General features: G+C 33.9%; 2 protein-coding genes across 3 annotated transcripts in view; both read right to left on the minus strand.

The window, feature by feature from the left end:
• Positions 1–301: 301 nt before the first annotated feature.
• Positions 302–20135, minus strand: urod (uroporphyrinogen decarboxylase). Its single transcript, NM_131347.1, is given in 10 exon segments — positions 302–727; positions 2446–2512; positions 5138–5238; positions 6801–6938; positions 7034–7195; positions 11197–11394; positions 11478–11540; positions 14213–14292; positions 16184–16296; positions 20070–20135. Coding segments are annotated over 10 exon segments (1110 nt in total). The 5' UTR covers positions 20096–20135; the 3' UTR covers positions 302–565.
• A 1770-nt stretch (positions 20136–21905) lies between these two features.
• The window catches only part of lyn (LYN proto-oncogene, Src family tyrosine kinase), a 31708-nt gene continuing 28469 nt past the window's right edge, over positions 21906–25144 (minus strand). For both annotated transcript variants that reach the window (NM_001004543.1, XM_005163399.6), the window contains exon 13: positions 21906–23730. In NM_001004543.1, the coding sequence (NP_001004543.1) occupies positions 23528–23730 (203 nt within the window). In that variant the 3' untranslated portion in view covers positions 21906–23527. The remainder of the gene's footprint in view (positions 23731–25144) is intronic.

Here is a 25144-nt window from a genome sequence, read left to right on the forward strand (position 1 = left end):
TGTCTAGGCCCACAGGGAATCTGCACGTGCAGAAATTTGTAGAGTTCCACAGATTTTTAGCCCATCATTGAGTCTATGTGTTTACTTGTGTAAATTTATATTTATCCAATTTTTAAATTAATTTCATAATATTATTTGTGATATAATAATATCAATCATTTTTATGTCGGCTTAGTCCTTTTATTAATCCGGGGTCGCCACAGCAGAATGAACCGCCAACTTATCCAGCACTTATCCTGGCCCTACGTCAAATAAAAATAATAAAATTCCCCCCAAAATGACAAGTGGTCAGAATAGCAAATACTTCAAAATGTGTTATTCCATCAACAATAGTGATTACTTTTCTTTAAAGTTTAGTAACCAATAGTTTACAGAATGAAACCAATTACTCAACACGTAGTTATGAATCGTGAATCTAGAGATTCCAAGCATTTTCAACAGGTTTCCTGACATTTTCTTCCTCATTTCTTGACAGGTTTTGTAGGACTCATCCTATAGCATTTATCTGGTGCTACAGCTAAGCACTGTTGTTTCTTGGGTCTTCTGATGGAAGAGGACTTTTTTATTAGCGTTTGAGAAGCTGGCGAGAGTGGTTATGTACAGCCTCCACGAATGCGCCCACATTTTCTGGGTCCATATCAGGGTAAAGGCCGTGACCCAGATTAGCGATGTAGCCCTTTGTGCCAAAGCCCTCCAACATCCTCCTCACGATCTCAGAGATGCTCTCCTGATAACACATCAACAAGGAGAAGAGCTTAGGATGACATCACACATCACTTTTGTCTTTTTTTAAATGGGCTGAACAGTCACATCCTCATAACTTCTGAAATGATGGTGGAAAAAAATAAGCCATTTGGAGGCACTCAGACAATGCTATGAAAGCCATGCTTGTAATGAATGAGCAATGAAAGCCAGAGATGGTTCTGTGTGGAAAACAGCTGCTCTGAGGGCTCATATTTCCAGCAGGGCCTAAATTTGTAAAAACAGAAAGGCCTCTTTGCTTTCAAATGAACTAACCAGAACTCAAATCTAAAGCATACAATAAGGTATAGGCCTAAATACTTAAGGTCCACATGAAATCCAAATTTGTAAATGATTATTTTGCTAGTGCACACTGTTAATATTAAAGTCCCTGTCAAATCATAATATGTTATTATCAGTATGTTTGTCTTAAGGATATCGATAAGTGTGCTTCAAAACAATGACAAAATTTACTTTAAGAAGATATAAGCATCCAAAGCTTTCATTTTGTCACTTCCATCTAAATCCATCAACAATTTTTTTGACATCACCTCATACTTCAGTTTTTTTATCAAATCTTCTAACCAATCAAATGCTTTTAATGATCTGACATACTCTGCCCCCATTTGAAGAGGCTGTTTCTCAACATGCATTCTTCAGTGATCTTAGGTCCTCGTGTTCTTGTCATCATCAACTGCCAAAGTTCAGTTCCAAAACTCAAGACCACAAGAACAGAGGATGCATGAAAGTTCCCGGATGTGTTCTCGATAGAGGATGCACCGATGCAGACTTGAGCAAAATTCGCTTGAGAAGTCCCAGAAGTCATTGTGGCTGAATAAAGGAGATGGGAAGCACAGCGTTTCATACCAGTTTAATATTAAAATTCAAATAAATAACTTACTTGTCTCAGGAGTTGGTGTCTAAATGAGTTGGTGAAATTAAACATTACCATGAAGATCTTTATAAAGGCAGAAACACATTAAGGATGTTTATTTGCTGAAATTCGTTTAGTTTTATTTATATTGTGCAACATGTATTTGTAAGGTCTTAATAGTATATATTGTGAAAAGCAGAAAAAATAAATTGTTGTATGAAGGCAGTAATGTTTAATTAATTTTTCGTAAAAAAACACGTAAAGATCACGTGACCATCAGGAAAACGCAGCATCTCATTTCTCAGAAGACGCGTTCTGTGTTCTTGCGGTATCCCAAGTTTGTTCTTCAGAGGTAGCTTGGGAAGAACAGTCTTCACAAGTCCATTCTCAGCATTCTTGGAACTGAGAAACAGCCTCTTACTACATGCGCTTACTGGCAGAACTGTGATATACAAGACGCTTATGGCTTTTTTTTTTTTTAAACGGAAGGAACTATTCGGTTTAATTTTTAAGTTGAAATTACATCACACAACAAACAAATTTGATCAATTGCATCCAAATCGAACCATGTACTTTTTACTCTGAAACGGCAGTCTCTTCTGTGATGTCAGTTTGACAGCTTAGGCAAAACATGCTTAGCCACGCCTCTTTAACCATTAGTTTGTTGTAAGTAAAAGATGAGAGGAGGAGCACAAAAAGAACCATCCCTCACTGAATAGTTTATTTCAGCTGGAAAAATGTTGATTTAAAAGTCTGCAGCAACATCTGATTGACGAGGACTTTACATTTGATAAAAGACAGTGTTATATTTTGTATTTTTTTGTCCTCACCTTTGTGCCGTAGAGCGCACAGGGGTCCATGTTGCCTTGCAAACTAACCTTGCCTCCAGTCCTCACACTGAGAAACACAAAACAGAACAAACTTAATATTTAAGAATTTATCCTTCATTATCACTCATAAAGTGTTTGATAAATTATAAAGTGTTGATAACTCAAGGAATAAGATGCAATAAGCAATGATATATTGTGAATACATTCAAGACCGAAGGATGTTGTTAGGCAAAACTAATTTACGGAGGCTGAGAGAGTTCATGATGATCTTGATGAATTCTGTTCCGGTAGATGTTTGATATCCGTTTTTTGTTTTCCGGTATTTATTTTGATTGTTCCGGCATTAACTGTTGCATGGTGATTACCTGCATGTGTGTGTGAGAATGTGATTAAGTCCCAGTGAAAAATGGCGAGCAAAGCTGTGTTGATTGTGTGCGCGCGCACACATAAAGGTTGGCATTTTCTACCAATTGGTTTTCTTTAGTTTACAATCACTCCTATTGATTGGTATTATTTTGCGCAGTGAGCAGCGAAAATAAATAATGGCATAGTGGGCTACCTAAATAATATTTGTATTTTCAAAACGGTAGAGACAGTCAAGCATTATATCCATTTTATTTATATATATAAATATAAATATAAATATAAATATATATATATATATATATATATATATATATATATATATATATATATATATATATATATATATATATATATATATATATATATTTATTTATTTTTTTAAACCATGAGTAAATCTGAAAATGAGCCTAATCAAGAGAAGATGGAATTGCGCTCCTGGATCAGGATAGCGGGAGACAGAAGCAAAAGTCTGCCAGAAAACATGATGGAAGAAAAAGAGGTATCTATGGGTTCTTCTTGAAGATTAGAGTGAGTCATTTTCGCTTAATTTCAGCACATAATAATGAAGTGAACTGAATGTCAGTGGTGTTAGTAAACTGAATAGTAATGTTTCATACAATTTATGTTTGTAGCTACTTGTTTGTTTTTTTTTATCCATGGTAGACCCAAAACGATATATTGCACAAAATATATTAAATACAGTTCAGAAATGTCATGCTTTTTCTGCTATAACCACTTAGTAACATCATGTTTTGCGAAAACTGAAATTGTTTGGTGGACGTCGGTTACGGTAACTTTCATTTCATTTTGTTCCTGAAACTGTCCATTTACAAAACTTAAGCACTGAGCAAAACATTTGCGTTCAGTGGAGCAATTATAATGAATCTTTAATGTAAATAAAACACGGTGATTGGCCAATCAGGATTATGGAACATTTTACAAAATATAAAATAAGATACAAGGTTTAAATTAGCTTAGAATAGCAAATACATAATTCTCATGATTCAATTTTTAAAACTATAATGTTATTATCAAAATCATTATTGTAATATTATTTGAAAATGTTACATTTTGTCTAAACGCTTGACTGATACTTTATGAACAGGCACTCGTTGCCTCAAGAATATATACAATATATTTTACTGTATTAAAGTAATAAAGTGACATTTGATACTTTTATTTTTAGCTCTAGAACTGAAGTCCTTTGTTTTTTTGTAATTGGTGTGAAATAAAATAATGTAATGAGGCCACATCTCTCTCACAAGCGAGGTCTACCTATGAAACAGCATTTTTAAACAGGGTTTCTACAGGTTTCATCAAATCAAATTTAAGATGTTTTAAGACCATTTTAAGACCATTATCATTGAAATTTCAGACTTACACAAGGTTTAATGCCAAGGATTTTTTTCTAGCGGCCCAGATAAAACATTAAAAACAAATGGCATTTGCGAGATAGATAATAAACATTATTGGTAAATAGAGTGAGTTAATAAACTTCTGTTAAATCTTTTATTGAGATGGAATGATAGTGATTGGATGGGTGTTGGCCTGATTGGCCCTACATTGACATAGAAAAATTAAGACCTGTTGAGGAAAATTAAGACCTGCTGAATATGATTTAAGAACACCATATTTCAGTGAAATTAAGGTTTTAAGGCCTAAAGTTTAGATTTTGAAATTTAAGACATTTTAAGGCTTTAGAAAACCCTGCGGATACCCTGTTTAAAGAATGCATTTCTTTTGGAGTTTGCCAAAAATACATCATATTTATTTGCATGTTGTATCAGGAGCGAAATGTTTTAACAGGAGCGAAAACCAAGACGATATGTTAATAAGACTGCCTAAAACTCAATAGTAAGATATAGAGGCAGCATTATGCTGCAAGACTGGTTTTATCAGTAGAGATAGACATCTTATTTTCATTTAAAGAACAGATGGTACAAATTCACATAGTGAAAGCCAATATATATATATATAAAAACATTTACTTTTATCACGGAAAGATCCTTAAATCTGGCTAAAGAAGTTGTATGATGGTTTAGTTAAAGCCCTGTTCTCATTCTCTGTCACTATTTGCAATGTGCAGAGCACAAGTGTCATATAATAAACTTGATGAAAACAATCCGGAGAAAGCTTGTCTGAGAGAAGATGCCAAAAATCACACCATCATGAACTGAATTTCAGTTCTGTGAAATAAAACTATCAAGACACAAAACTGCAGTCAGCCAGATTTGCTTAAGGGTCTGCATACCATTGCAGTGATGCTGGATCACACTGAAATGAGGAAATAAACTCATCAAAGCTGTTTGACAGTTCTATTACTGACCGTGCTGAACGTGGGTCTATGGTCCAGTCGAGACCCACAACTTCATAAGCAGACTCAGAGAGGTCCTCAAGCCCATAATGACCATCTTTGGCAAAAACAATCTGCAAATGAAAAATCAGAAGTTACCGAGAAGTTAAAGCCTCAGAGAAGGAAATGAAATGAATCTCTTTGGGCTTCAAGTGAGATGCAAGCAAGGAAACGCAACCAGATACTGACAACTAGTGGCCAATAGTGTTATTACAAGTGTGGATTATTTGATTGTTCCGAGCCTTAACTCTTCTAGTTTCTGGATACTTATGCTCAGACTTATTAACAAACATAATTTTAATGCATTAATGGATCATTTTAATACTCGTTCTTATACTGTTTTAAAAATATGGCCTAGATGTATGGAATATATAATTTTAGCAATCAACATGGCAATCATTAAAAATAAATTGCACATTTTATGTTTTCACTTGATCAAATGCATCCTACTTTTGGTGAGAAACTCCTTTTAAAAACATCATTGTAAACATGGCCAAACTTAAATGTATGAGGGTCTCACGTCCATGTTTGCATGTAGCCACAGCTTCCGAAAACCACAACTAATTCCTTGTGTGTTTGTGCACATATGGAAAATGACCCTCGTTTGGGTTTCAATTCTCAATCAGATGATTTATTCAAAAAAGTCACTTAGGAACGTAGCAGTGATGAGTTTAGACAGATGTTCTACTTCATCTTTTTCTGGGACTATTTTAATCGGTGAAACTGAAAAAACAAAAATAAAGTGGTTTCTAAAATAGAAGTCACTCGATAGTAACTTTTTCTCTGTAAGGTTTGAACATCAGTCTGTCTTCTCATCTATGGTTCTTGCAAAAAGATCACTGAGGTGGAAACAAGATCTAGTGAACTTAAAGATCTAAAGTGTCTCAAGGAACTATTAAAACTATCCAAATAATAACCTGGAAACCTATATTGGGCCACTTGGTCATATGATCACTCATCACAACCCTGTGTACTGTAATCTATTTATTTATTGTATTTGACTCATTTATGCAATTAGTCTGTTTGTCTCTGGAATTTTTATTTTACTGATTATTTTTACATTTTTGTGTCATATCTATGTATCCCTGACAATACTATACTTTTAGTTTCACCTCTGTATATATATTCTACTATAAGTCTGTGGATTTGACATTTTCTGTTTCTGACTAAATAAAGTAAATAAGTAAATAAATAAAATAATTCATAGAGAAAACAAATATATTACAAAAGAGAATGCTATCCGACACTAAAGATTTCATTCTTAAAACAAATAAAAACACTGCTAGTACTTCATGCAGGCTACGTATAGAACACGTAGGATACACTCTTCTCTCCATATTTCAAAAACATTTAATAATAATAAAATTCTGAACTAATTTGGGATTGTTATACTTGTATAGCATTTATATACTGCTGCTGTCTAATGATTTGATGCGTGTTTTATCCTCACTCGTAAGTTGCTTTGGATAAAAGCATCAGCAAAATGAACAAATGTAAAAGGGAGATTTTATTCCACATCTGAAAGCACTTTAGATAAATGCACTTGCTACTCACTCATTACCAAAACTTAATGTGTAATAAAGCTAAAACAACACAAGAAAGTGCACCAGCTCAACATATAAACTCTTACACTTACCATAGGCACATTGTCTAAACCAGATTCTTTGATCTTGTCTTTAACTCGTCGAGCAATGTCTCTCAGATACGGCAGAGAAAACTCTTTAAACTCCACTGGGCCCAAACATCCAGTATGAGACTCGAAAACCTGCAGAGCCTAAACAAAAAACATTGAGTGAAAATAGAGATAGTTTTAATCGCATCCCTTGCTTATACAAGTTCTAAATTGTGCTGCAAATTCTTCTGTCGTACCTGAGCTCCAGCTTTCACCTGGCCAAGCAGATATTCCACTATGACGTCTGTTAACTGGCTCAGGAGTTTATGGCTGGCCTCTGGGTACCGGTAGAGCCAGCGTTTAGCCTTTGAGTGTGTCGCAGAGCCTCCTCCTTCAATCATGTAGGACATTAGAGTCCACTGTCAAGCATAAGAAAGGGTGGAAAAGGTCACTGTGCAGTCATGATTGAAACTTTGAGGTTAGTAGCAACTTCTGATAATCAGCAAAGTTGCATCTATTTGATCAAAAATGCAATAAAACTATAATATTGTGAAATGTTCTCACAATTTAAAAGAACTGATACATTTTTGGTTGTTTAAAGAAACTGACGGCTGATGCAGAGCTGGATTTTCGAGCACATGCAGTGGTCACTGTCACATGATACTTCAAAAATGTGACCTTAGACCACAAAACCAGTCATTAATAAGATTTTCATTGAAGCATTTGTTGAGATCGGACAATATTTGGCTGAGATCTGCAATCTAGGGTTAAAAAAAAGTTAAATATTGTGTATATCACTTAGCAATGCACATTACTAATAAAATTGAGTTATGGTATATTTACAAAAGGAAATTTACAAAATAACTTTATGAAACATGATCTTAATGGAGGACGAAACCTGCAAAAACAATAAATAAATACGCAAATATAAAAGTAAATGAGTAAATAAAACCCATAAATTCCCGCATAAACGAAACAATAAATAAATGAATATGCAAATAAATAAATGTATATTAAAATTGACAAATTTCTGCATAATTAATATATAAATAATTAATAGTGTGGGAAGGTAAATATTAAATATATTACAAGAACGTTGGGCGGTTAAGAAAATGCTAAACTGAAAATTGATGTTTCCCTTTTTTCAAACGTTTATTCATATCTTGCTTGATTGTAGTTGTGTATGTACTTTTCCTAAGCGCAACATGCTAATGAGAGGGTGTCTGTCAATCATCAGAAGCCAGTCAAAAAAAATATTGCAATGCAAAATCTTTCTAACGAGCAACCACTGATGGCATAAAGACTGCCTTCTGATGATTGACAGACACCCTCTCATTAGCATGTTGACCTGAGGAAAAGTAAATACGCAGCTACGTTCAAGATATGAATAAAAGTTTGAAAGAAGGGAAAAATAAACTTTCAGATTAGCATTTTCTTATTCCCCCAACATTTGCTCAACTCATTTAAATATTTACCTGCCAACACTATTAATTATTTATATGTTTATGTCTTTAGGAATTTGTGGATTTTTATAAAAATTTATTTATTTATTTATTATTTTATTTATGCAGGAATTTATGGATTTATTTACTCATTTATTTATTCATTAATTTGTTTTCTTGTCGGCTTAGTCTCTTTATTAATCCGGGGTCGCCTCAGCGGAATGAACCGCCAACTTATCCAGCAAGTTTTTACGCATCGGATGCCCTTCCAGCCGCAACCCATCTCTGCGAAAACACACACACACACACATTCACACACACACACTCATACACTACAGACAATTTAGCTTACCCAATTCACCTGTACCGCATGTCTTTGGACTGTGGGGGAAACCGGAGCACCCGGAGGAAACCCACGCGAAGGCAGGGAGAACATGCAAGCTCCATACAAAAACGCCAACTGAGCCGAGGTTCGAACCATTGATCTTCTTGCTGTGAGGCGACAGTACTACCTACTGTGCCCATGCATCGCCCTTCATTTATTTATATATTTTCATATTTATTTATTTATCTATAGATCTTTACTTAATCTAATAATTTTAGCATAAAAAATAGATCATTTTGACCCATACAATTATTGCATTAAGTATACCAATGTATTATAATTATATATATATATATATATATATATATATATATATATATATATATATATATATATATATATATATATATATATATATATGGAACTCAAGCAACAGTTCTTGCTAGTATAGGTGTTAAAACAGAGAAACTGTGATGCACTTTTTTTTTTTTTTAAAACAGACCTAAAGAATATGTGGTATAGCGGTCAGGCAATTGTTGTAGGTATAAAAAAAATTCCAGTTGGCAATTACAGTTTTTACGAGGATACGAATGCTGAAATTAGGAGTTAAAAATATGAAATATTCTAAATTTCTGTGCATTTAGCATCCTTTTATTTTGCAGCACTGAGCCAATCGATTGTTTAAGTTAGTCAATGCTGAAAATCTGCTGTTTTGTTGCATAGTTCACTGACTCAATTCTACACAACTGTGAACAATCACATCTAGGGATGGGATGATAACAGGTTTCAAGGTTTACTGCGGTTTGGAAAAGTCAAGGTTTTAAAAACGGCTAAAATTTTCTGTTATACCGTTCCTGTGGTATATATATACATTTTTGAGACTATTTTATTTAGTTTTTTAGAGAGCAGAAAAGGGATCAGCCCACGATTCAGCAAACATCTGAAAAACAAACAGCTTGTAAACCAACATCCAAGCCTGCTATAGACCTGAACAGTGCAGTGGTTTACTTTATATCTAAATAAAAGAAAGATATCCATAGATGCATTTTCAAGATGTAAAGAAATCTGTGTTCTTGAATGTAATGAAAACTGCAGAAATCAATGATTTAGATTAAATATTTAGCCTGACCTGTTTCCTGCTCCAAAATATTTAAATGTTTCTTAAAAATATATTGTGTTGAATGGGGGGAAAAAATTGTTGTTGATTACCTAAACATTTAAAAAGTTGATATTTTAGAGCAGCAATCACAATAACATGCAATTTTTATCCATGGTTATCATACTGTCAGAATCTTATACCGACCCATGCCGAAGGTTTATACAGCAACATCAGTGATTCAAAGTTTTTGCATAACTCAATGCAAGACCAATGCCATAATGTTTTCTATTTTGTATAGAATTCTTTTCCTAACTGTAACTGTATACAGCATTCCGACTGAAGTAATTAGCTGAATTCACAAGGGGTAGTTACACACAAAAAACATTCTGTTACTCATCATCATGTCGCTCCAGTATCCTGAAACTGTCGTTCATCTTCAGAATACAAATTAAGATATTTTAGATGCAATCCAAGAGCTCTGTCATCCTTCATAGACTAAACACTTTCAAGGTCCAAAAACATTAGTACAACTGGTTCATATTTACAGGTTTCAGAGTTTTTTTTGGCATACAAAATTGTTCTTGGAGTTTTGTATGGATACAGTTGAAACACTGACATCAAATGCAATGTTTTAACGATTTTTTGGTTCCTTTTCTGCATATTGAATGTCTCAGGAGGATGAAGGATGATGGAGCTCCTGGATTCTATCTAAAATATCATGATGTGTGCTCTGAAGATGAAGAAAGGTGTCAAGGGTTTGGAACAACATGAGGGAAAGCAATTTATAACAGATTTTTCATTTTTGGATGAACTAACTGTTTAAGTTATGCAACTTTTAGTGGTTAACAAACAAAAGTTCAAGCCTCATTGCAGCTGGAGCTTCTTCTCTCTGTTATAGACGTGATATGATGAGTTACACAGGTACTGGGCTTCTCTGCAGCAGGGATCAATCTGACAGATTTAATACAGTCCCAATATTAATTTTAGGCTCACCATAGTGATTCAGGGAAAGACAAACACACAGAACACTGGTTCTAAATGGAAAAGTTCTTGTTTCTACTCTCACTTTTGATTAATATAATGCAATTTTGCTTAAAAATAACAAGTAATAATTCATTAATACCTTATTTATGAGGGGTGGCCACCGTGGAATGAACCACCAACTATTCCAGCATATGTTTTATGCTGTAAAAGTTACGCAGTAGACACAACCCAGTACTGGGAAACATTCATAAGCTCATTCACATACACACTCATACACTATGGCCAATTTTGTTTACCCAATTCACTTGTACCGCATGTCTTTGGACTGTGGAGGGAACAGGAGCAAACCCACGGAAACATGGTGAGAACATGCAAACTCCACCCAGACATGCCAACTGACCCAGCCGGGACTGAAACCAGCGACCTTCTTGCAGTGAAGTGAAGTGAAAGTGCTAACCACTAAGCCACCGTGTCACCCCAAAGTAATAATTTCAATGGTCACAAAATGAAACGCTTAATCCAAATAAAAGCAGTGTCTTGAGTTATAGACCATAGCTTGAGTTTTCTTACCGGAGCTCCAGTGAAGCCAATGAGAGGAACTTTCCCCTCTATTTTGTGCCGTGTCAGTGTGATGGCTTTGAAAACATAGTCAAGTTCAGAATACACGTCCACTTGAGTCTTCAGCCTCTGCAGATCCTCAGGCTCCTTCAGTGGTTCTGGGAAAGTGGGGCCCTTTCCTGGACACATTTGAACCTCCATTCCCATGGCCTGGACATACACAATTCATATATGAATAGCCACACACACACACACTAATAGTCATTATCAAGTCAATACATTACAATAATGACCTGAGGGACCACCAGGATGTCGGAGAAGATGATGGCAGCATCAAATGGGAATCGCCTGAGGGGCTAAAAACAGAAAATTGATTGTGTTAAAAAAAAAATTTAAGGAGGAGGAAAGAATGAATATGGGTATTAAAATGTATATTCATGTGATAATTAAGTCTAAAAATAGAACAGCAATTCAAGAGTTCACACTTAGATATTGTTAGATGCTATTAACAGGTTTGGCTGTCCCCGGAGAGAACCCTGAGCTTGGAGATAATTGAGCCCTGAGCTCCTGCCTGGTCAATAAGCATATAAGGGGGTCTGAGATCAGGTAGATCTCGAGTTCCCCCTGGTAAAGGGTGGAAAATGAGAAGTTGGGGTGTAAGGGGGATTCTTCCAAAATGAAGATAAGGCAGTAGGACGAAGTCTAATTTTTGTAAGCTTGAGTCAATCTGAATGGATTATTGCTGATTACGGATGGAAGACAGCTGCGATCAGTCATATCACGTGCTCCTCTCGAAATTAGTTTATAAAAACTTCACTTAAAACGATTCATTTATGCTTCTCCATTAACATTTTTGCATAAAATATTTACATTTATGTATGTTTTCTGTACTAAAAGTGCATTTAATACATTTTGTGGATAACAAAAATTGAAAATCTATATTTTATTAGTATATAAATAGATAATCAGAAATAGATAATCATCACCTCCCTTTTTTTCTTTTCTCATTTAATCCTTATTGATACTAAATGAAGCGGTTTTGTAGTAAAATGAAACTACATGCTGGTTCTTGTTAATAAAGCAAAAAAGAATATATATACTGTATATATATATATATATATATATATATATATATATATATATATATATATATATATATATATATATATATATATATATATATATATATATATATATATATATATGGGTAGATGACAAATAGGCAGTGAAAAACATTTGTTTTGTATTTTTTTCAAAACAAAAGTTATATTTATGTAGTTTAAAGTCAGATTATTGAGAAAATAGGGGTTAGTAACTTCTTCCTGAACTGCACCATAAAAATGTCCTGTGGTGTGACATAACAAAAATTTAGGAAATAAAACGTACTAATATAGAATCAGGAGCTTAACTGAGGTTCTAATTATACGTGTTTTCTATGAAATTGCTGTTTTAAAAACATATAGTGTCACCAGAGGACATGGCTTTGAGGGTGCTTTCACACCTAACCTTTTGTTTCGGAACCTGTCTCGTTTGCCCATTTAGCACAGTTTGTTTGTCATATGTGAAACCAGCAATCGCGCTCGGATCTGTGTCAAAGCAATCGCTCCGAGATCGCTTGAATGAGGTGGTCTCAGCTCAATTGAAACGAACTCTGGTGCGGATCGATTGTAGTGAGAAAGCGATACGATTCGAGCCCGGTTATATCACAGTGCTTTTTCGATATGTAATAGGCATACGAGTTAGAGTTATACAATTATGAGTAGGGTGGTAGATCATTCAACAGACATTCCAAGTCTCCCGGAAGTTTTGGGAGTTTCCCACAAATGCACAGAGACTCCCGGATGCCCGCAAATGAGTGATAATCTTCCCGAAATCAAGTGTCTCCCTCCCGGTCCTCAAATACGTCGCGCACCCTTCTCATCCCCCCCACCGCATCCCTCCTTGCTCTTCAGACACGTCACATGTACCCTGTCAAACATCACCAAACCACCACCCCCCCTGACAGCTGAGCAGGACTCTGCAAAATAAAACGTGAAACTGACCAATGTGATGAGAGTTTACTCACACGCGATTTGCTTTAGCTCTTTTGGTCCATTTAGAAACATTGCCGTGTGAAAGCGAACCACACCAAGAGCAAAGAGCAACAACGTAACAATTTTAATCCCTGTTTCGGAACAACTGAATGGATTTACAGGTATCATATGCCAATGTTTTTAGAAATAGATGGATTACAAAAAGAACTGCCATTTACTAAAACAGCCACTTGTAAAATTAGGCTGGAGGTATTTATTAAAGATTTTCTGAATTTCTATTGAATTTATAAGAGTTGTAATTTGTCGAACTTTGCTTGATACCGTCACAACATAGAACAGTTTTAGATTTGCTTCAAAAATACGCTGATGATTTTTTATACAGCCTTTGTCAATAACAAAGGCTATTTTCTATGGCAATAATATTTCATTATTAAATGTACAATTAAAAACAACAAACAAATTAATACATAAATTAAATAAGATTTTTAGTGTTAATAAATTACAAAACGTCTAACATTTCTCCTGGTGACACTTTGCTAAAAATGTGCTTACGAGTATTCATTTTATATATATATATATATATATATATATATATATATAAAAGCCTTCTGCAATCATTAAAAGCAGGGCAGCCCAGTAGAATATGTTTTACTGTAAGAGCAGTTGTGCAGAACAAACAGTAAGTAGGAGTCATCAAATTTAAGCAAAAACACATTAGTTATTCTCTTATATTTAATACAACATCTTGTAAAAATCACTTGATTAATTCTAGCCTTAAAATGTCTTAAAACTCTGAGGTTTGCTTCAAAAACATTTTTATTCTAAAATGTAATGACACAGCCGTTTTTATAGCAAGACATCCATGGAGGACAAAGAAATGCTTAACCATTTAACACATTTTTAATGATGACAATACTAATTATATAATTTTTTGTCATGCATGACAGTAAAAACACAACATTACATCAACAACCCATATGCTCAGTGGTGCTGACCTGTAATGTAAGCTCACAGCAAGCTTCAGGGGAACGACACGTCTCAAAGAAATCTTTCCCTGCCCGTGATTCCCTGAACTCTGTTGAATAGATAATCAAGCCAGTCAGAGATGAAAGGATGAACAGACTTACTTCATAATAAATAATCACACGTAGAACTGGCAGCGCTCATCAGCTACACAATATAACATTTCAGCATCGACAATAGTCACATCGATCACAGGACGTACAATGCTGAGATGGGATGGTAGTTGATCAAGCAATACAATTCAGAACATGTGACTTGTGGAGTCATTATAAAAAGTATTTGCAAATATGGACCATAATGGATTTTAATTTAAAGGCTTGTGATTGTGTAAGTATTTTAAGTTTTAAACTATTCGCACACAAGTAATTATATAATTTGTAGATTTGCCATTATTAATAGTATATCGTTATTTACACTATGAGGACCATACATTTTTATTTTATATTTGATTATTCAATTTCTGTACCTGAATGCTGTCATACTCATTTCATGTGTATCTTTGCTATATCGTGATCATCTATGCTTGTAAATTGTTTATTATATTTTATGCAAATGTACTCCAATAGAAAACCTTACAAAATAACAAATTCTTTACAAATAGAGCTATACAAGTCATCTGGTGAAATAGTATTCATATACTGCAATATACAGTTGAAGAGAAAATTAATAGCCCTCCTGTGAATATCTACTCTTTTTTTTTTTTTTTTTTTTTTTCCCCCCAAGTGATGTTTGCATTTCTAATACTACTATATTTTTTCATCTGAATAAAGTCTTACTTCTTTTAGTATTTCTGGAATAATAATAATAAAAAAAAGATCAATATTATAATTTGTTTTTTAATATTTATTTATTTATTTGACATGGACATCACAATTACATTGGACAACCAAATGCATTTGTTTAAGTGTTTAAGCAAACTTGCTAATTCTCAACACCTGTCCATAGGAGGCTTGAAAAAATTGGCAAAATGGAAATATAATAAAACATATACACAACATTATATTTCTTTACAGAAAATGACTGAAGCAAAAGCAAAGGAGACATGATCCAACAAACTAACAGTAGACTTGCTTGTGCAAACACTGCTGTTTTGTTTTAAACCACTTTTTTTAAGAGCACTACTAAAAATATTTAGATTTCTTTCTGATTTAAGGCTAACAGATAAATCTTTCCACAGTTTGGCTCCCTTTACAGAGAAGACAGATTGACCAAATGAGGTCTTACACTTTGGCACTAGACAGTCATAGATTTGATGCCTACGTACTAGATCAGAAAACAGCATTGGAACATGATTATTTAAACATTTAAAAACCAATTTAAGATAATTCAATTTAATATAACTATTAAAACTAAAAAGGTTATGTTTACATAAAACATCACATTGATGCCATCGCATAGGCTTTAAGTCCATAATTTTAACAACTTGTTTATATATTGAGTCACTAGGCGTTAATGTAGTTAAAGAGGCTTGTGACCAAGATGTAATGCAATATGTCAAGTGAGAGAATATCATTGTGTGCATGTATAATTTTGCAGTATGATATGTTAAAAACCTTCTAATAAAACGAAAACAGTTTAGACTTTGCTTAACTTTCTTACTCAGATTATCAGCCTCTTTAGAATTGTATTTATCCGATTGGCTACTGAACAAACTATTGGTATCCATTGAGTTGCCTACCTAACCTAACTTGTGAAATAACTAGTAAAATATGATGTACTGGCATCGTGGGAAAGACTAAAGAAATTGATCATTAGAGATCAGAGTTTAAAACTATTATGTTAAAAAATGTATTGGAAAAAAACTGTTAAAGAGCACTTAGAAATATTTGAAAAAAATAACTAAAATATCACAGGAGGGCTAATAATTTTGCCTTGAACTGTATTGCTGAAAAACAAAATATTATTTCTTTTAATATCATGCAGCCAAAGTTATTGTTACACACCTGGCAGGTAGCGTCCAGCCTGTCTCATACACCACACTGGAATGTGCTCGATCTCTTCTCCTCGCGCCGCTCTCAGGAATGTGTCATTCCTCAACTCTGGAAAGTCTTTTGGGCTGAGAGAAAATAATGCAATATTTAATTATTTATCAGACAACATTACATTTCTCCAGTGGTGAAGTGAGGCTAGATAAGGGTCAGGGTGAAACTGACCCATACAAATTGACAGCTCTTCTACACATCGTCACCTAAGAATTCTAAGGTTCTATCTGACATTTTTTTCAAAATTGAGTTATAAGATAATAAGATATATTCTTAATAAATGACAACTTATTTACATTATGGCATTAATTTTTGTTGTTTAAAACCTAAAACTTTTTCTTAAAAAAAACAAATGTTACACACATACTGTTTGCTATGGAATGTAAAAACTTTAAAGCTCAATGTCTCAAAATCATTCGGAACGCAGATAGATCCTTATAATTTCAAGGTGACAACAATAAATTACTACATGTACATGAAGAAAATCTGTGATCTTACTGACTTTACAGCTGTATTTCTATATTGTTTTGAATGGTACATGTAAGTGAAAGAGCTGTAAATTTGAGTGACTGACCCATTCAAGCGGTCCTGCTGTAAAACAGTCCCTGAATGATCTTTGCTCACAGTCTCTACACACCATACCTGAGGCGCAGATGTGAATAATCACGTAGAAAAAGGACAATCTTTATAAATTGAGATTTCTATATCAAGCTTTCCATGGATGCATGGTTTATTAGATAGGACAATATTTGGAACATGAGAAAAATAAATAAATAGAAATACTCTAAAAATTGCCTTTAAAGCTGTTCAAATTAAGTTTAGCAATACACATTACTTATTATAAAAAAAAGTTTATAAATATATATTTATGGAATGAAATTTACTTAATGTCTTCATGGAAAGTAATTTTTACTTTATATTATGGCGATTTTGTTGCATTAAAAAAATACCTATTTAAACATCTGTTTAGCTGCGCCTTTATAGAATGAGCACTGTGGAACGTCCCATAGATCACACTATTACATCTTCCTTTTCTTTTTCATTTCTTTAAAACCTGTTTTAACACATTTTAATTCGATTGTATTATAACTGTTTTTATTTTCTTATACTTGTTTCTTTTACTCCTGTTTATGTAAAGCACTTTGAATTACTACTGTGTATTAAATGAGCTATAAATACACTTGCCTTGCAGTACTCATAGAGTGTACTCATAGAGTGTATTTTTGGTTACTCCCACAAACATACCTATGCAACTTATTAGTGGTTTTGTGGTCCAGACTCTCATATGATTTCACTAACGTTCCATTCAAAATCTAATTACATTTTATGTCATTTTAGTAGTTATATCAGTCCCACATTTCATATTCATATTGAATACTATATTGAACACTATAGTCTCGCACACGCAACAGTGCTTTTATTATGTAAAAAAATAATAATAAATAATATGAAAAAATTGAAGTAGAAAGAATAATACAAAAGGGTGTGTTTTTTCTTTCTGTGATGATTCATATTTGTTTGCATTGTGTGTTTAAGAGTTATTTGTTTGAAGCTACAAAGCAACACTTGGCCTAAAAGCTGCATGGGTAAACTGTTTAGATGTAGTTGGAATTGTTTTTTTCCTGACCTGAAACCATTATGCTTGTTGTATTCAGCACATTCTGTTGCATTTATACAAGATACTGGATAATATATGAAGCTAATTAAAATAACTTATTTTTATTATTATAATAGATATTTCCAACTCTTTTTCTGGTAACACTTTACAATAAGGTTGCATTAGTTAATGTTAGTTAACTTGAACAAACAATAAAATAATACATTTATTACAGCATTTGTTCATTTTGGTTAACATTAGTTAATGTTGTTCATTGTTAGTTCATGTTAACTCACAATGGAATTAACTAATGCTAACAAGCATGAATAAAAATGTTAATAATGCATTAATATATGTTGACCTGTGATTAATAAATGCTGTACAATCAGTATTGTTCATTCTTTGTTAATTCAGTGAATACATTAACACTAACTAATGAAACAATGTTTGACCCTTTTTTTGACCTTTTACTCTCACAAACAGAAGTTGATTATGAGACTTTTAGCAGTCAATGTTTGACAATTGTCTTTCATAATGATGTTCTTTAGTTTGAGAGTAATCTTGAGGTCCACCCTATTTTGCCAAAGCTGAACATTTCTTGAAACATCACTGCTTTTCATTAATTGGTCATATGCGTATCTGTCTAAATAAAAGTACAATTGAAATTGAGAAGCCCCTCCCTCAGTTTATCATGATCAGGTTTCACAGATGTTTTAAGCAGTGAGTGAGCAGAGGAGATAAGGGAATAACGGTTTGCTTATTCTTCCCTGGTTGATAAGCATTTTAGCAGAGAGTGTCATAAAACACACCCTTTTTGTCAAGTTTAAGTCATACAAAACCATACACATTAATAATTAAAACATTTCTTCAGCAAGGATTCGTTAGGTGAGCTAAAGTGATGTCAGATATAGATTTTTTTCATTCAGTAATCCTGAAAAAATAAATATTGCACAAAAAGTACAACCATTTTCAACTGCGATAGAAATGTAGTCATGAAAACAATGAAAATTGACAATGACAATGAAAATTGACAATGAAAAGCAATATTCATATATAAACACTGCGACATGAAATAAATGATTCTTTTCTATTGCGACTCAATTGAAGACATAATTTCAGTTATTTTTACTTTATTTGTGCCTTTATTAAGACAAATTGGATGTACAACAACATGAAATTTCTATAGTCTCTTACCAAATAAAATATGCAGCTAAATAATTATAAAAACTATTTATACCATTTAAAAGATGCTGGGCTATCTGTAAGTAACAATGATTATTCAGTAATACGAACACCTTTATGCTAGTTTTACAGTTTATTGTGATTTAATATTCCTAAATAACTTATTCCTAACAGCTTTTGAATGGTAATGCATGTGATGTATATTGGAACGTACATGATAAGTACCATAAAACAGAATTACACTAACTACCACATAATGATGACAATAGAGTTTGAGTTCAGTAAGTATTTACAGTATGATAATGATACCCTTTATTAATGGTTATTTTAAATTGGCCAACAGTTTGAAAATAATGCATTTAATCCCCCTCTATGATTCATATATTAGTCCTCTGAGAGAGTTTTATTTATCGTATTTACTTATTTGTATTTTTGTTTAATAATAATAATAACAATAATAAATAGTATTATTATTATTATTATTATTGTTGTTATTATTAGTAGTATAGTAACACACACACACACACACACACACACACACACACACACACACACACACATATATATATATATATATATATATATATATATATATATATATATATATATATATATATATATATAATACTATATTACTATTTACTGTGTTTACTATTTTTAACTATACATGTATGTTTTATTAATGTAAACTTTATAAATGCTTTGGCAATGCATTTGTAACATTTGTCATGCCAATAAACCAATTATTGAATTGAGAGAGAGAGAGTTTAAGACATTTAAGCTTTAAGTTAGAACTTGTACAATTACGTTTAACGGAAATGTACACAAATGTTTTCAAAACAAACGACAGGGGTTAAAGTTAGGGAAGTACTTAAATAACATGCTAACAGCAGAGATATTGCCTGCACAAACAATCATTTGCTTGTATTATATCACGGACGTCATCCATATTAGAGAGTCTGTAACTTGAATAACGTGTTGTTTTATATCAATAAGCGCTGGCCTTTATATTTTAAAATCACCAAACACAACTGTCAACACTCATTCATTGATTAATCAATAACTTACAGAATGAAACTGTCCTTATCCATCATGACCGGCTTCACAGGAGAGCTTGAATGGGATTCAGCAAACTTGTCAAGCTGTTTTATTCTGCCTGACTCTGTGTTGTAACAGTATAACGTCACGCCTCCAAACTGAAGGGCGCGGCCATCTTGAAATGATCACATGACCGAACTAGAAGAGAAAGCGACTTAAAGGAACAGTTCGCCAACAAACTAACAAGCAAATAAATGAAACAGAATAAAATAAAACGCTTTTTATTGACTCGCCCTCTCAGGACCATGTTTAGAAGTGAATTTCAAAGCAACATTAAAAGAAGACTTCAGCTGGAAGAACTATGCACGTGGTAGTTAATAAATGTCAAAAAGTAGCATATCATCATTATGAGAGTCAGAAAACAAAGGCAAGTTTGGTTTTTCCTTTTTTCAGATTGGATTGACGCTAGGGTGACACAGTAGCTCAGTGGTTAGCACTGTCAGCTCACAGCAATAAGATCGCTGGTTCAAGTCCCAGCTGGGTCAGTTGGCATTTCTGTATAGCTTTTGCATGTTCGCATGGGTTTCCTCCTAGTGCTCCGGTGTTCCCCACAGTCCAAAGACATGTGCTATAGGTGAATTAAACTAAATTGTTCAGAGCGAATGTGTGTGAATGTTGTGTATGGATGTTTCCTACTACTGGGTTGCAGCTGGAAGGGCATCCGGCGTGTAAAACATGCTGGATAAGTAAGCGGTTCATTCCGCTGTGGCAACCCCTGATGAATAAAGGGATTAAGCTGAAGGAAAATGAAAAAATGAATTGACCCTTTTAGGCGAATATGAATTCTCCCATCAGGTAGACCTAATTTCTTTTTGGATGGCAACATCCCTACATAAAATGAACAATGGTTTTATCTTGAACGTTTTATGGCGTATTGATGATCATGTGTATAACCTTGTGTTTACAATATGCTTAAACTGCAATTTGTATTGCAAAACTTTTAGCAATGTTTAGCAATTTGTGGTTAACATAATAGGAGAATAACCGGCTTTTATTGGATTTATCAGTAGTAAAATCATGGTTCATTTTCGCTTGAAGTGTTAGTATTGGTAGCACTTTATTTGAGTCCTGTTATGCACTGTATGCACACATGCGTAATGTAGTGCACAGTATCATGCAAATTAACTTTAACCCACAGCCAAATAAAACCCAGTATTTTCTGTTGAGGTAAAGTTGATTTAATAGTCAGTCACACATTCAGACTTTCTCCTTAATATTATCATTTCAGAAAAGTAATATTTGCAAATTCTAAATTGTGGAATCATAGACAGGGTGGCTCAGTGATTAGCACTGTCGCTTCACAGTAAGAAGGTTGCTGGTTCGAGTCCCAGCTGAGTCAGTTAGCATTTCTGTGTCGAGTCCCCCACAACCCAAAGTCATGAAGTATAGGAGTATTGCGGTTGGAAGAGCATCCACTGGGTAAAACATATGCTGGATAAGTTGGCGGTTCATTTTACTGTGGTGACCCCTGATTAATAAAGGGACTAAGCTGAAGGAAAATGAATCAATAAATAGTGGAATCATATTAGCAGCACATCAAGTACAACATTGTTCACTGTCAAATAAATAGTGCTAATGTTGTTTTAAAGTAATACTCATATGTGTTTCCATACTGAATATTCAAAGTACCATGGTAAACAATATAGGGAGCATATCACGAGTTGTCACTGATTGAATGTGTGTATGTAAAAGCAACTTTACCTCAATGTTTTTCTCTTAGTAAGTACACTGCTAGCACACTAAGTAAATGCACTGTAAAATAAAGTGCAAGGAGAGAATGTTGTCAAGAAACTCCATGCAAAAAGGTTTTACTAATCACAAAAGATGAATTTTATTATTTGTCTAATGTACAACTGTACAGAATATTTTAAATGTACAATGCATTTCATTCTTAGCAAAAAAATCACAATCAACAATTTGTAAGCTTAATTACAAAAAATATATATATAATAAAATATTGTGCGGTGCCGCTGCTCATTATTGTCATAACATTCTCAAAACTGTAATTGAAAGCTGTTTATGAAAATGACTTTAAAACACAATGATCATGTAAGATCATACACCAGTGCATGAATTTCATTAAATCAGTATTACAATTAAAATAATAATTTTTTTTAAACTGAATGCAAATAAGAGAAATCATTCCTACTGAAATACCCATATGAAAAAGGAAATACTGTAGTGTTATTGAACCATACTGCAGTAAAGTACTTGAATGAATCTATTGTTGTAGTTTCTGTGGCATATAAACAGATTACACCAAAACTGCACTAAATATATATTACAATTCACCACACTTTACTATAGTAAGCATTTTAATGTACTACAGTATTTATTAGTATATCAGTAAATGACATTTGATACTACAGTATGCGGTATTAACAAAAATGCTACAATATGGAACAGTGTTTCTCAACCACCAATTCTGCATGTTTTGTCCGTCACACACATTACAAGTCTTTCAGTCTCTGCTAATGAGCTGATGATCTGAATCAGGTGTGTTTGGTTAAGGACGTGGAAAACGTGCAGAGCTGGTGCTCCTCCAGGAACGTGGTTGAGAAACACCGATATAAAATACATTAATTCATTCATTCATTTTGGCTCAGTCCCTTTATTAAACTGAGGTTGCCACAGCGGAATGAACCGCCAACTTATCCAGCATATGTTTTACGCAGCGGATGCCCTTCCGGCTGCAACTCATTTCTGGGAAACATCTATACACACTCATCCACACTCATACACTGAGAACATCAAACTCCACACTGAAATGCCAACTAACCCAGCCGAGGCTTGAACCAGTGACATTCTTGCTGTGAGATGATCGTGCTACCCACTGCGCCACCGTGATGCCCAGTGTAGAATGTAGTACAATACAATTTATTATATAATATGGTTCAAAAACACTGCAGTATGTTTATAAATTACTGTAGTATTTAAAGATTAGCTGTATATTTGTTAATGCCAAGTAGACTTGAATAGTATTAATAAGTTTTCATACTAAATATGCTTCTGAAACAGCGTTAAACCAAACACTGGGAACACTGATCAATTTTCTAATATATATATATATATATCTTATTCGTAAGTAAAATTGTCTGTTATGTAAATCAATCCTAATTTGCTTTCAGACCCCACAGCGGCTCACATTTGAGAAAGAAAGACAAACCTGGTGTATAAAAACGTAGAACTCTGAAATATCAAATTATTTACAGTTTGAAATGCAGTTGAAATGTGCGGAGGAAGAGCAAATAAGCAGTTAAAACTTCAATTTGAAGCAGAGATAGGCAATCTTAACCGTGCTTACATACGGGTAAGCAGATTGATCCAATTATTAGTTACACATTAGTAAGATTCAAAGATAAATCACAGATGTTTTGATCATCCATCTGGAAACAGTGCAATAATCTGAGGGAGATGACTGTTGCTCCTCATGGCTGCTGCTGGTACTGGCCTTCAGTGGCCGTGTAGAAGTCGTCCAGTACACTCTGAATATAGTCAAACGTGGGCCGGTCTTCTGGTTTATTCTTCCAGCATGTGGTCATGATCTCGTAAAGTTCAACCGGACAGTTTTCGGGACGGGGCATCCGGTAACCTCTCTGGACACTGCTCATGACTTCGCTGTTGCTCATGCCTGAAGCAAAGAGAAAAACACAGGAGGGATAAAGAACGGGGAATAATAAATATCACAAGTATTCTCATTTATTGAGTTGACGTTTTTCAACAAAACACCACAGATGAACAAGGTAAAAAAATAGTATTAAAAGACATCACCATTACCCAATTTATGCATCACAACCCAACTGTGTTTTTCATTTTAAGATTGAAAACATTTCCTGAAAATAATCTTGATCATATAATAATCTTGATTAATCATGCTTAATTATCTAATATGCCAACAAACATACTAACATAATCATACAACATGCCAATTCATATTAAATTAATACTAACAACATGCTTGTACTAGAAACATGCTAGCAACATGCTAATTTCTACTAAAGCCATGATAATAACATGTTAATTTATGCTAGAAACATGCTAGCAACATGCTAATTCATACTATAAACATACTAGCAACATGTTACTTTATACTAAATTAATGCTAACAACATGCTAGTTTATACAACAAAACATGCTACTAACATGCTAATTCCTACTAAAACCATGCTAATGACATGTTAATTTATGCTAGAAACATGCTAGCAACATATTAATTCATACTAGAACCATGCTAGTTTAAGTTAACAACTGCTTAGAAACTACTCAGAACACGTTAGCAACTGCCCAGTAACCACTTAAAAATACCCTCACAACCACACAGAAAATCCTAGCAACAACTTAGGAACCACCTAGCAACACCTTGGCAACTGGCTAGCAACCACCTAGCAACATTTTAGCAACTACCTAGCAATGCCTTAGCAACCGCCTAGCAACCAGTCAGAACACCCTGTCAACCACCTAGCAACAACTTAGCAATGACCTAGAACATCTTAGCAACAGCTTTGTAACCACCTAGCAACGCTTTAGCAACCACCTAGCAACATCTTAGCAACCGACCTAGCAATCACTCAGAACACCATAGCGACCACATAGTAACACCATAGCAACGACCAAGCAATACTTTAGCAACCGCCTAGCAACACCTTAGTAACCACCTATCAACACCTTAGCAACCACCTAGCAACACCTTAGCAACCACCTAGCAACCATTCAGAACACCCTTGCAACAACTTAGCAACCCCTCAGAACCCCCTATCATCCACCTAGCAAGAAACATGCCAATCCATACTAGAAACATGCTAGCATACTGTATATGTACACTTTTCTATTTATGCCAACTTTCAAAACCACTTCTCACTTCTTAAAAACCGCTTCAAATATTTAAACTTTAAAACTTCCTGGCTCTGCTTTCTCAAGCCACCATGAAGTTTGTCTACAAACTTTACTTTTCTAGTTGCATCTGTAATGTCATCACATTTATAATTACACTGTTGACCCATCCTTTACACATTAACTTGCCTATACAACCAAACCCATCCCTAACC

The sequence above is a fragment of the Danio rerio genome, chromosome 2, assembly GCF_049306965.1.
Source record: "Danio rerio strain Tuebingen ecotype United States chromosome 2, GRCz12tu, whole genome shotgun sequence".
Classification (NCBI taxonomy): domain Eukaryota; kingdom Metazoa; phylum Chordata; class Actinopteri; order Cypriniformes; family Danionidae; genus Danio; species Danio rerio.